The sequence below is a fragment of the Diplotaxodon limnothrissa genome, linkage group LG12 (genome assembly GCF_057381915.1).
Source record: "Diplotaxodon limnothrissa isolate DT_005_m linkage group LG12, D_limnothrissa_male_GT1.1, whole genome shotgun sequence".
Taxonomy (NCBI): Eukaryota; Metazoa; Chordata; class Actinopteri; order Cichliformes; family Cichlidae; genus Diplotaxodon; species Diplotaxodon limnothrissa.
The window spans coordinates 16048419-16061376 of record NC_140607.1 but is presented as its reverse complement, the minus strand read 5'-3'; the positions used below and the strand labels follow the sequence as shown (position 1 = coordinate 16061376).

At 38.4% G+C, this 12958-nt stretch overlaps 2 protein-coding genes across 2 annotated transcripts; both read right to left on the bottom strand.

Annotated features, from left to right (window-relative positions):
- Positions 1-7261: 7261 nt before the first annotated feature.
- LOC146621054 (beta-microseminoprotein-like) lies at positions 7262-8068 on the bottom strand. The gene is made up of 4 exons (XM_085367204.1): positions 7987-8068; positions 7744-7825; positions 7537-7642; positions 7262-7434 (listed from the first exon to the last, which is right to left on the bottom strand). The coding sequence occupies exons 1-4, from the start codon at positions 7987-7989 to the stop codon at positions 7305-7307; spliced, it is 321 nt and encodes a 106-aa protein (XP_085223330.1). The 5' UTR covers positions 7990-8068; the 3' UTR covers positions 7262-7304.
- Positions 8069-10737: 2669 nt separating this feature from the next.
- On the bottom strand, positions 10738-11543 carry LOC146621053 (beta-microseminoprotein-like). The gene is made up of 4 exons (XM_085367198.1): positions 11462-11543; positions 11220-11301; positions 11013-11118; positions 10738-10910 (listed from the first exon to the last, which is right to left on the bottom strand). Exons 1-4 carry the CDS (start codon positions 11462-11464, stop codon positions 10781-10783), a joined length of 321 nt encoding a protein of 106 aa, XP_085223324.1. The 5' UTR covers positions 11465-11543; the 3' UTR covers positions 10738-10780.
- Positions 11544-12958: the final 1415 nt, after the last annotated feature.

The window sequence follows — 12958 nt, the reverse complement described above, 5'->3', positions numbered from 1 at the left end:
GTCCCCACTGCTGTTCTGCATAGGCCTGAACCCCCTCAGTGAGATCATTAACAAGACTGGCTACGGATACCGACTACGGAACGGAGCAGTTGTCAGCCACCTCCTGTACATGGATGACATCAAGCTGTATGCCAAGAGTGAACGAGACATCGATTCACTGATCCACACTACCAGGCTATACAGCAATGACATTGGAATGTCGTTCGGACTGGAGAAGTGTAGTCGGATGGTAACAAAGAGAGGGAAGGTAGTCAGAACTGAGGGGATTGAACTACCAGAAGGCAACATTGCAGACATAGAGGACAGTTACAAGTACTTGGGGATTCCGCAGGCGAATGGGAACCATGAAGAGGCCGCTAGAAAAGCTGCAACCACCAAGTACCTGCAGAGGGTCAGGCAAGTCCTGAGGAGTCAGCTGAATGGTAAGAACAAGATCCGGGCCATCAACACGTACGCCCTGCCCGTGATCAGGTACCCTGCTGGGGTAATAGGCTGGCCAAAGGAGGAGATAGAAGCCACTGACATAAAGACAAGAAAGCTCCTTAGCATGCATGGAGGGTTTCACCCCAAGTCCAGCACCCTGAGGCTGTACGCTAAGCGGAAGGAAGGGGGCCGGGGACTGGTGAGTGTCAGCACCACAGTCCAGGATGAGACAACGAACATCCAAGAATACATTGGGAAGATGGCCCCAACTGACCGAGTGCTCAGTGAATACCTCAGGCAGCAGAAACCCAAGAAAGAGGAGGGAGACGAGGAACCATCATGGAAGGACAGGCCCCTGCACGGTATGTACCACCGGCAGATAGAGGAGGTGGCTGATATCCAGAAATCCTACCAGTGGCTGGACAAAGCTGGACTGAAAGACAGCACAGAGGCACTAATCATGGCAGCACAAGAACAAGCTCTGAGCACAAGATCCATAGAGGCTGGGGTCTATCACACCAGGCAAGACCCCAGGTGCAGGCTGTGTAAAGATGCCCCAGAGACAATCCAGCACATAACAGCAGGGTGCAAGATTCTAGCAGGCAAGGCATACATGGAACGCCATAACCAAGTGGCCGGCATAGTGTACAGGAACATCTGTGCCGAGTACAACCTGGAAGTCCCGAGGTCAAAATGGGAGATGCCCCCAAGGGTGGTGGAGAATGACGAGCTAAGATTCTGTGGGACTTCCAGATACAGACGGACAAAATGGTGGTGGCTAACCAACCGGACATAGTGGTGGTAGACAAACAGAAGAAGACGGCCGTAGTGATCGATGTAGCCGTTCCGAATGACAGCAATATCAGGAAGAAGGAACACGAGAAGCTGGAGAAATACCAAGGGCTCAGAGAAGAGCTCGAGAGGATGTGGAGGGTGAAGGTAACGGTGGTCCCCGTGGTAATCGGAGCACTAGGTGCGGTGACTCCCAAGCTAGGCGAGTGGCTCCAGCAGATCCCGGGAATAACATCGGAGATCTCTGTCCAGAAGAGCGCAGTCCTGGGAACAGCTAAGATACTGCGCAGGACCCTCAAGCTCCCAGGCCTCTGGTAGCGGACCCGAGCTTGAAGGATAAACCGCCTGCATGGGCGTGCTGGGTGTTTATATATATATATATATATATATATATATATATATATATGTATATATATATATATATATATATATATATATATATATATATATATATATATATATATATATATATATATATATATATATATATATATATATATATATATATATATATATATATATATATGTGTGTATTTCATGACTTTCATTCTTCAAAGGTTGATTCTGTTCATCTGGACATAGCGTATTGAGTGGGAGAAACGTTTCGTCACTCATCCAAATGACTTCTTCAGTCTCAGCTGACTGCAGGTTTCTCCAATCTTATCGTACATTTGCTTATTGACTGAAATCAGCACCACTGAATGAACAATGTGCTGGGAGGTCAGTTCCTTCATCATGATTATGCAAATTCTCATGACCATTGATCAACAACCACTGATCAATGGCCATGAGTACTATTCTCAGAGAGTTGGGGAATGGCTGCAATCACAGCATTGCAAGATGGTGAAAGATGTACCCGTAGGCCCCCTCCTCGATTCAGAGATGGTCTTTCCCTTTTCACGTAAACAGCCTCCTTGACTCCGCTCAAACCGGCGATCCCCCCTGTCCAGGATGTGTACATCCTCATCATTGAAAGAGGTAATGTAATGATGCGATTTGCTCTAAGGAATTTCCCTGCCACCCGTCTGCACACCCCCTATCCCTTGCTAAATTCTTTTTTAAAAAACTGTAAATAACAAGAAAAATACAATTAGTAACCGACTTTCACTTTCAGAACTCCAGATCGGTGAATGATGACAGTGACAGTAACACCGGATCCTGTTCCGTTTCAGCTTTTCATTAAACCAATAATAAAGCCACTGTTTCAGTGTAAAAACTACAATTAATTAAATACAAGAGAAATGAACCGGTTTCAGGGGAAGGAAAAAATCTATAAATGTTCCTATTGTGTGTTAAACAACTGACATGCTCCATGACCTCACAATTCCCTACAAAAGTGAGTTCTTCTTTTTACGTGTACACACGTCAGGTTTCAAATTGCAGCCATGCAGGCGGTTGTTGTCTTATAATGCTTTAATGCTCCTATAACACTGGGGCCACTTTGGACTTTACACATCTGCTCCAGACACATCCGCCACCAGACACAGCCTTGCAAGGCTGTCCTATGTTGGTAATAATTAATTAATAATTCTAATAAAAGTGAGCACAAAAGAGAGGAAAACACCCTGCAATGAGCTGAAACATTAACTTATTTGTTCCTGCTTAAAACAGATTATTATTATTATTATTATTTGGTTTTCATATGTACCTGTTTTCAGAGATATTAACTTTAATAAAAGGAAATTAACTAGACAGGGCAACACGGTGGCAAGGTGGTTAGCCTTGTTGAAGCAAGAAGGTCCTGAGTTCAGTTCCACCATCAGGGGTCTTTCTGTGTGGACTTCCCATAGTCCAAAGACCTGCAGTTAGTGGTTAATTGGAAACTCTAAATTGTCCATAGGTGTGAATGTGAGTGCGAATGGCTGTCTGTGTCCCTGCGACAGACTAGTGACCTGGCTAAGGTGTACCCTGCCTTTTGCCCTAAAACAGCTGGGATAGTGCGACCCTGAAAAAGGATAAGTGGAAGTGAATATATGGATATAATTCTTTTCTGTCTCTCTTTTTTGTCATATTTTTCAAGGAACCTATTTTTGAGAACAGCATAATAAAAATGAAAATTCTGTTTTTGGTGTGCCACTCCAATATTTTTAGTGTCCCCTATATGGCCACCGTGAAGCCAGTGTGAATGTGCATTAAACCTACATTCTTTTTAAAAGCCAAAATGGAGCAATAAGTTGCAAAAATACTAATAAGCCTACAAAAGTTTACAGAAAACGACCCTTGCTTTTTACCTCATTATAAATGTTCTCGATATGGTCTCAGTCACTAATTTTGAGTAACAAGTCTGTTTTATGACTTGTATTCAGTCTAAGTTACAGAAAGGACGGTTTGAGGCATAGATTATACAATAAAGGCATAGATCATATCACTAATAAAGGTATTCTCAAGGGTTGGATAACTGCCAAAAACAAGAGGCTCCTGGTGATTTTTAAAAAAAATAATTTTGGGTTCAGATTAAGATTTGGGAAAACCAACAAATCAGAAAGGAAGGAAATCAATGAGGAAAATATGTTTTGGTAGCAGGCTGACTAGGGATGACAGCTTTCAATTAAAATCATGTGTAACATTTTACAAGACTGAAGTCACATGTCGTTAAATTTTCTGTTCTTTTCTAACAATAACCTGTCATAGCTTGGTTGTATTTGGAGCTGAAAGTGTGCTGCAGTGACATGCCTTTATAAAAACTGCCACAGCAATATTTATTTGTGTTGCAACTATAACGTTCATAATTGTAATTTGATTACTTAATCTATCCTCCTGTCCAGGTGAGATCGCGTTTAAAATATAAAAAGCTCAAAAGTATTTCATATAATATCAGTGTGCAGTGTCCAAAACCAATGGCTGACACCACTATGTCCATCTACTTGCTCTCTGACCATCACAACCAGCTTTACATAGTTTCTGTTGTAATTTAACTATTCTTCTAATAATGTTTTAATATTAAAACTTCACCACACACGCGCACAAGTTACGAGAACTACTGCTCCAAGCAACTTCATCCCCTCGATGCTGGAATTTCTTTTGCATCCGTAAAACACCCACCAAGTGTGAAGCAGCTTAGTCTACTATTATCTGATCCCTGCTGGGTTAGAGTTGGCAAAGGTACAGACATTCTTTTTTAAGTAGAAGTACAGCTACATAATTAAAAAATGCTCAAAAAGCTCAAATACTGATTCAACTTCTTACTCAAGTAAAACTGAAAAAGTACAGGCTCTGAAATCTCAAAATAATACATTAAAAGCAGCTCTTTGTTGGGCATTTCCATCTGTGCAAAGGACTTCATGCTATTCAATATAACACAATATTAGAATTGTATTAGAACTCTAGTTCAATTGAATTTCTAATTCTAATGCATTAAATCACCTTGAACACAAACAAAGAAAACTAAAAACTTAAAAAAAACCCCTCTATTTTAAGTTGCCTAAATTTTAGAAGGTGACTTTGCCTCCACACGTAAACAGAAAAGTGAGTATAGTCAGGGGTTAAAGTGGGATTCGGCAGATGGGGGTTTTAGTGATCATGCGTGGGGAAAAGAATCACAACTCACAATAATTTCCATGAACTCTAGTAGATTTTCTTTGTGAAAATCTACACTGATCTACACTGCTGAGGTTTACTCCTCTTTATGAATTTGCAGAGCTGAATTAAACAACATATTGCCAGGTGTGCTGTTTATACTTTTAAAAAAATCTTTAAACCAGAAAAAAAACCCATAACTTCACATCATATACAGATACATATACAGCAATAGAAAGTAGAGATATTTGTGTAAAAATGTAGGGAATATAAGTGAAAAGTTTTCAGAATAAATAATAATACTATTAATACTCAGAAATATTAACTAATAAATACTCAAGTAAAGCAAAGGTACTTGAAAAGTCTCCCAAAGTATAATAATGATGTGTTTTTCCTTTAATAATTCCCACGTCTGTTATTTGGTGAGTGACAGATTGCCAGATCTCTGCCTGTGGAACTGAAGGTTGAGATGCCTGAGCTGAAAAAGTGACTGAGAGTTGGTTTCATATGAATTCTTGTTCAAGAATCTAAAACGACTAACAGGCATTTTGAAAAATGTCACGAAAGTGATATGAAAGGCATCATTTATATGAAACACCCATCTTCAGACTTCCAGAACGCCATAAAAAACAAATCACTTCAATACTGCACTAAAAACTGGACACCGTATTGTTGGTTCGTCTTTCTTATGCACTACATATTCACATGCCTCTGGGTCAAACACTGACACACAGTCATCAGGGAACCGTTGTGGGGTGGCACACCTGTGATAACGCAAAAGACACACAGTTAACAGTGCATCATGTAAAGTCAAATATAATTGATTTTTCCATCTATTTAAATACCAGTAATTTAATGTGAACACTCAGGCACGGCAACATGCAAGTACAGTCCCAACAATTAGCTCTCCATCTAGATCCCACTGCATGCCAATTGTTATTGTCATCCTTACAATGGGTTGATAGATAGATAGATATTATTCTGGCACAGTTCCTATTGAACTAAAAAAATGTGAGTGTATGTTTATCTCTGTCTGTTATTTCTGTTTTTTTCTTACCAGGTTCTAATTTTTTTGTTGATGCACTCACTATTTGTCAGTGACAGCAGAGCGCACAGCGGCAGAGCCAAATATTTCTTCAGAGGAAAGCAAACATTGCAGTTTGATTAGGCACCATCTAAGTAATTACTTCTGTACATTTAATTACCAGTAAACATTAAGTTTTATAAAATTGCTGCTTATTGCCATAATTTATATAATTTTAGCCTGTCAGAAATGTACAAAACAACTGTTAACTATAACAAAAATGAAACTCACCATCCTGGAAGTCAGATTTGATAGAGCTGAAAAGCAACAGTCTGAGCAACAATTGACTGTTCCTTTTAGACACCTTTGGATGTAGATGTAGATGGGAAGATTCGCTACATACATGTGGAAGAGGTCAAAATGTCTCAAAAAGCAAACAACCAAAATTGGTGCTCGAGAAAGTCGTTTTTCTATTAGTTTGTACTCATTTTAAGAATTAGTTAAACAGTCAAATCAACAAATATTCAGATCTTCTTTATTTCTTTTAAATCTGAGAAATAACTTGATATGCCAAGTTTAAACAAACACAGTTTGCATGCAAGCGTACAAGCTTACTGGAAGTTACGGGCAGTAGGATAGACCACCCCTCCCTTGTGTTTAATTTCAAAGGTCAGGCAGCATTGATTTAGTTCTTTCTTCAAGGTAAATAGATATTCAGTTCTGATATCACATGATGAGTTGTCACTGTGCTTTACTATTACAGGTATGTTTTGTTTCCAGTGAGGGACTATCAAAATAAGACAGGAAGTAATTAAAACATGAAAACACTGAACACTTAGACAGAGACTTCACCACGCAACACGGAGGAGGCAAGAAAAGTGATAATTGAAGAGACGCACAGACATCTGCATGAACACAATTACAATACATTAGCCTAGACAAGAAAGGATAAACACTGAGGGAGGAATAAACTAAAGGAAGAGAACTAAATACACTAAATGTAAAACCCCAACCAAACCACAAAACAAAGAGATAATACAAATAAATAAAGCCTCGAAGTCCAACAACCTCTCCACACAGGGTCAGAGACCCAGAACCATGACACTGAGTACTCAGATTGGGTGAAAATGTCTTAATCCCATTTTCCGCATTATAGCAAGCTGACAGTGTAGCTTAATATGTGTTTGAATAAACTAACTGGGACTGAAGATAAACACCAAGAACAAATAAATCAGAGCTTCATGAGACATCTCATCTCATAGCTGAAGGGATGGTGTATTTGGTGACAGAGTGAGAGATCTCTGTCTTGGACTTTGGAGCTGGGGTGGAAATGGAAGTTGGGATAGCTGAGTCAAAAAAAGTGTCAGAGAGTTGTTGAAGAAGTGGGTATAAGACAAACTCAGACAGGCGATAGCAGTCATGACTAAATAAAAAGAATCACCACCAACATTTTTCTTTTAATAATTTCATTTAGTTGTTTTTGCATTCAGTGGTACTCACCAAAGACATATTTATGGATTTTTATTCAAGAGTCTAAATATTGATTGAATCACTTTCCCGTTGCAGCAAAAATTGGGCATAGTTCTGTTGGGTTATCTCTCTTGTGCACTACATATTCACATCTCTTTGAGTCAAACACTGACACACAGTCGTCGGGGAACTGTCGTGGGGTGGCATACCTGTGACAATAAAGTAAAGTTAACACAGTTAACAGTGTATTATGTAAAGTCGAGATGACTAATGTTTTCCTCCACTTAAATAACAGTAATAAATGTACTTACGCAGCACAGCATCCTTGGCAAGTACAGTCCCAGCATTTACTGTTTCTCCATTTAGATCCCACTGCATGCCATGTCTCATCCATATCATCCTTACAATGGGTCATACCTATGAGTGAAAAAAAGATCATGAACATTTTTCAATGTTTATGTGTGTGCACAAAGAATATACTTTATGTCTTTCAGTATGTATTATTCCTTTTTTCTCACCATATGTCTGAGGCTTAACAAAGCACTGACTATTTGTCAGTGACAGCAGAGCGCACAGCAGCAGAGCCAGAGCCAAGTATTTCTTTGGGGGGAAAATTGCAGTTTGATTAGGCACCATCAAAGTACTTATGTATATTTAATTACCAGTAAACATCACACTTGATAATAATGTTGTCATTACTTTAGCCTGTCAAAATCAGCCGTTAACTGAGTTTCTTCTGAACTGGCAAAAATAAAACTCACCATTGTGGAAGTCTGATTTGTCAGATCTGAAGAGTTTTGAAGAGTGAATATTGTGTTTCTAATGCAGGGCGCTTTCCTTTTAACAACTGCATGTACAATGACCTTTGGAAGTAAACAACTGGTGGTTTTGCCATATAAATGTGACGTAAAGACAGCTTCAACTCAAATGTCAGTATTCTCTAATGATAAGTGGCTGTAAGCCGGTTGAATTTAGAGATAAAAGTAAGTCATACCTGTTGCAGTGGAACAATGAGATGTAGTCTGCAACTGAATATGGTAGTATAGCAAAATACAACACAAACAAAACAATTGAGATTCAGGGGGAAAAATATGTAATTCACGGTCTGTGAAGCAAAGGTTTATATCTAGGCTGCATTGGATATAGTTTGTCAATATTTCTAATCAGATGAAAAAAAATGTTAAATGAGCTGAAATACACCAAATCATTGTCCTGAAAGCCAAAGTGGAGAACTGTTGAAAGCTGAAAAGAAGAAGTTTTAAAGTTGGAAATAGCTGAACATCTTTAAATGTACATAAGAAAAAGCTGATTAATGACAAAAGAAAATTTAAAGTAACAAAAAAAATTCTGGATGAATACTGAAAGCTCATATTCTTTAGATCACTTGAGTGGAATTATGGATTTCAAATGTCTAAACTCAAGAATCTCTGCCTGTGGAACTGAATGTTGAGATGCCTGAGCTGAAAAAGTGACTGAGAGTTGGTTTCATATGAATTCTTGTTCAAGAATCTAAAACGACTAACAGGCATTTTGAAAAATGTCACGAAAGTGATATGAAAGGCATCATTTATATGAAACACCCATCTTCAGACTTCCAGAACGCCATAAAAAACAAATCACTTCAATACTGCACTAAAAACTGGACACCGTATTGTTGGTTCGTCTTTCTTATGCACTACATATTCACATGCCTCTGGGTCAAACACTGACACACAGTCATCAGGGAACCGTTGTGGGGTGGCACACCTGTGATAACGCAAAAGACACACAGTTAACAGTGCATCATGTAAAGTCAAATATAATTGATTTTTCCATCTATTTAAATACCAGTAATTTAATGTGAACACTCAGGCACGGCAACATGCAAGTACAGTCCCAACAATTAGCTCTCCATCTAGATCCCACTGCATGCCAATTGTTATTGTCATCCTTACAATGGGTTGATAGATAGATAGATATTATTCTGGCACAGTTCCTATTGAACTAAAAAAATGTGAGTGTATGTTTATCTCTGTCTGTTATTTCTGTTTTTTTCTTACCAGGTTCTAATTTTTTTGTTGATGCACTCACTATTTGTCAGTGACAGCAGAGCGCACAGCGGCAGAGCCAAATATTTCTTCAGAGGAAAGCAAACATTGCAGTTTGATTAGGCACCATCTAAGTAATTACTTCTGTACATTTAATTACCAGTAAACATTAAGTTTTATAAAATTGCTGCTTATTGCCATAATTTATATAATTTTAGCCTGTCAGAAATGTACAAAACAACTGTTAACTATAACAAAAATGAAACTCACCATCCTGGAAGTCAGATTTGATAGAGCTGAAAAGCAACAGTCTGAGCAACAATTGACTGTTCCTTTTAGACACCTTTGGATGTAGATGTAGATGGGAAGATTCGCTACATACATGTGGAAGAGGTCAAAATGTCTCAAAAAGCAAACAACCAAAATTGGTGCTCGAGAAAGTCGTTTTTCTATTAGTTTGTACTCATTTTAAGAATTAGTTAAACAGTCAAATCAACAAATATTCAGATCTTCTTTATTTCTTTTAAATCTGAGAAATAACTTGATATGCCAAGTTTAAACAAACACAGTTTGCATGCAAGCGTACAAGCTTACTGGAAGTTACGGGCAGTAGGATAGACCACCCCTCCCTTGTGTTTAATTTCAAAGGTCAGGCAGCATTGATTTAGTTCTTTCTTCAAGGTAAATAGATATTCAGTTCTGATATCACATGATGAGTTGTCACTGTGCTTTACTATTACAGGTATGTTTTGTTTCCAGTGAGGGACTATCAAAATAAGACAGGAAGTAATTAAAACATGAAAACACTGAACACTTAGACAGAGACTTCACCACGCAACACGGAGGAGGCAAGAAAAGTGATAATTGAAGAGACGCACAGACATCTGCATGAACACAATTACAATACATTAGCCTAGACAAGAAAGGATAAACACTGAGGGAGGAATAAACTAAAGGAAGAGAACTAAATACACTAAATGTAAAACCCCAACCAAACCACAAAACAAAGAGATAATACAAATAAATAAAGCCTCGAAGTCCAACAACCTCTCCACACAGGGTCAGAGACCCAGAACCATGACACTGAGTACTCAGATTGGGTGAAAATGTCTTAATCCCATTTTCCGCATTATAGCAAGCTGACAGTGTAGCTTAATATGTGTTTGAATAAACTAACTGGGACTGAAGATAAACACCAAGAACAAATAAATCAGAGCTTCATGAGACATCTCATCTCATAGCTGAAGGGATGGTGTATTTGGTGACAGAGTGAGAGATCTCTGTCTTGGACTTTGGAGCTGGGGTGGAAATGGAAGTTGGGATAGCTGAGTCAAAAAAAGTGTCAGAGAGTTGTTGAAGAAGTGGGTATAAGACAAACTCAGACAGGCGATAGCAGTCATGACTAAATAAAAAGAATCACCACCAACATTTTTCTTTTAATAATTTCATTTAGTTGTTTTTGCATTCAGTGGTACTCACCAAAGACATATTTATGGATTTTTATTCAAGAGTCTAAATATTGATTGAATCACTTTCCCGTTGCAGCAAAAATTGGGCATAGTTCTGTTGGGTTATCTCTCTTGTGCACTACATATTCACATCTCTTTGAGTCAAACACTGACACACAGTCGTCGGGGAACTGTCGTGGGGTGGCATACCTGTGACAATAAAGTAAAGTTAACACAGTTAACAATGTATTATGTAAAGTCGAGATGACTAATGTTTTCCTCCACTTAAATAACAGTAATAAATGTACTTACGCAGCACAGCATCCTCGGCAAGTACAGTCCCAGCATTTACTGTTTCTCCATTTAGATCCCACTGCATGCCATGTCTCATCCATATCATCCTTACAATGGGTCATACCTATGAGTGAAAAAAAGATCATGAACATTTTTCAATGTTTATGTGTGTGCACAAAGAATATACTTTATGTCTTTCAGTATGTATTATTCCTTTTTTCTCACCATATGTCTGAGGCTTAACAAAGCACTGACTATTTGTCAGTGACAGCAGAGCGCACAGCAGCAGAGCCAGAGCCAAGTATTTCTTTGGGGGGAAAATTGCAGTTTGATTAGGCACCATCAAAGTACTTATGTATATTTAATTACCAGTAAACATACACTTGATAATAATGTTGTCATTACTTTAGCCTGTCAAAATCAGCCGTTAACTGAGTTTCTTCTGAACTGGCAAAAATAAAACTCACCATTGTGGAAGTCTGATTTGTCAGATCTGAAGAGTTTTGAAGAGTGAATATTGTGTTTCTAATGCAGGGCGCTTTCCTTTTAACAACTGCATGTACAATGACCTTTGGAAGTAAACAACTGGTGGTTTTGCCATATAAATGTGACGTAAAGACAGCTTCAACTCAAATGTCAGTATTCTCTAATGATAAGTGGCTGTAAGCCGGTTGAATTTAGAGATAAAAGTAAGTCATACCTGTTGCAGTGGAACAATGAGATGTAGTCTGCAACTGAATATGGTAGTATAGCAAAATACAACACAAACAAAACAATTGAGATTCAGGGGGAAAAATATGTAATTCACGGTCTGTGAAGCAAAGGTTTATATCTAGGCTGCATTGGATATAGTTTGTCAATATTTCTAATCAGATGAAAAAAAATGTTAAATGAGCTGAAATACACCAAATCATTGTCCTGAAAGCCAAAGTGGAGAACTGTTGAAAGCTGAAAAGAAGAAGTTTTAAAGTTGGAAATAGCTTTAAATGTACATAAGAAAAAGCTGATTAATGACAAAAGAAAATTTAAAGTAACAAAAAAAATTCTGGATGAATACTGAAAGCTCATATTCTTTAGATCACTTGAGTGGAATTATGGATTTCAAATGTCTAAACTCAAGAATCTCAAGTGAAGTTAAAGCTAACTGTTACCATCAATGTTGGTCCTTTGGTGTATTTGTAATGGCTTCCAATGTGACACAGACATCCAAAAGGTTGTGATTCAGTTGGGGTAAGTAAAAGTTAGTAGTGTGTAGGTAACATCTGTGCAGCTCACTGATGTTTTGGAGCCCACAAGGGGTCAGCATTCAGCAACAACGGCAACAGTCTTCGTGTCTTCATGCATAAGCCATTAGCAACATCTAATCTACTGTCACGGTAACTATCTCTTCAAGTTTGATGAATGAACTTTGTTTATGGAAATCAGAAATTGGTCTACACGGTCTTCACAGTTATGCAGATGTCACCTAAATGTGTTGCTAGTTTTACTTCTTCTCCTTAATGTTATCTTTCTTTCTTGTTGTTCACATGATCACATGTGACAGTAACTTTCTCTTTGCATCATGAAACCAAGATAAATTCTTTGCATGTGTCTTCAGCATTATTGGGTTTCTGCAGCTCCTGGTTTTCGTGTGTAATACGTTCCAGCACACAAGGAATCAGACACCATGAACTGATTCCACAATATTTGTGGTCTCTTTATAAAGGGTGAATTATATAAAGGCAGTCACTGATCACCACTAGATGGTGTGATAGGGCAGCAGACTCCAGTATTTGCTCTGCATTGTGTTCTTCGCATCATATTCTAGAAAGGAAGAGAGAGAGAGAGAGAGAGATGAAAAGAGTTAGACTTCTAGGGTTTGTGGATCTTTCTGCTGGATGGCCTTGCCCTTTACAAAAACAGCAAATATCAGTGGGAGGGTGCATGGGGCTCTTCTCATCTCTACATAATACTGTGTTGGAACC

Coding starts and splice junctions, on each gene's coding strand:
- LOC146621054 (XM_085367204.1), bottom strand. Junction 7,643..7,743: donor TGTTAAGCCTCAGACATATG/GTGAGAAAAAAG, acceptor TTTCACTCATAG/GTATGACCCATTGTAAGGAT. Junction 7,435..7,536: donor TGCCAAGGATGCTGTGCTGC/GTAAGTACATTT, acceptor TTATTGTCACAG/GTATGCCACCCCACGACAGT.
- LOC146621053 (XM_085367198.1), bottom strand. Junction 11,119..11,219: donor TGTTAAGCCTCAGACATATG/GTGAGAAAAAAG, acceptor TTTCACTCATAG/GTATGACCCATTGTAAGGAT. Junction 10,911..11,012: donor TGCCGAGGATGCTGTGCTGC/GTAAGTACATTT, acceptor TTATTGTCACAG/GTATGCCACCCCACGACAGT.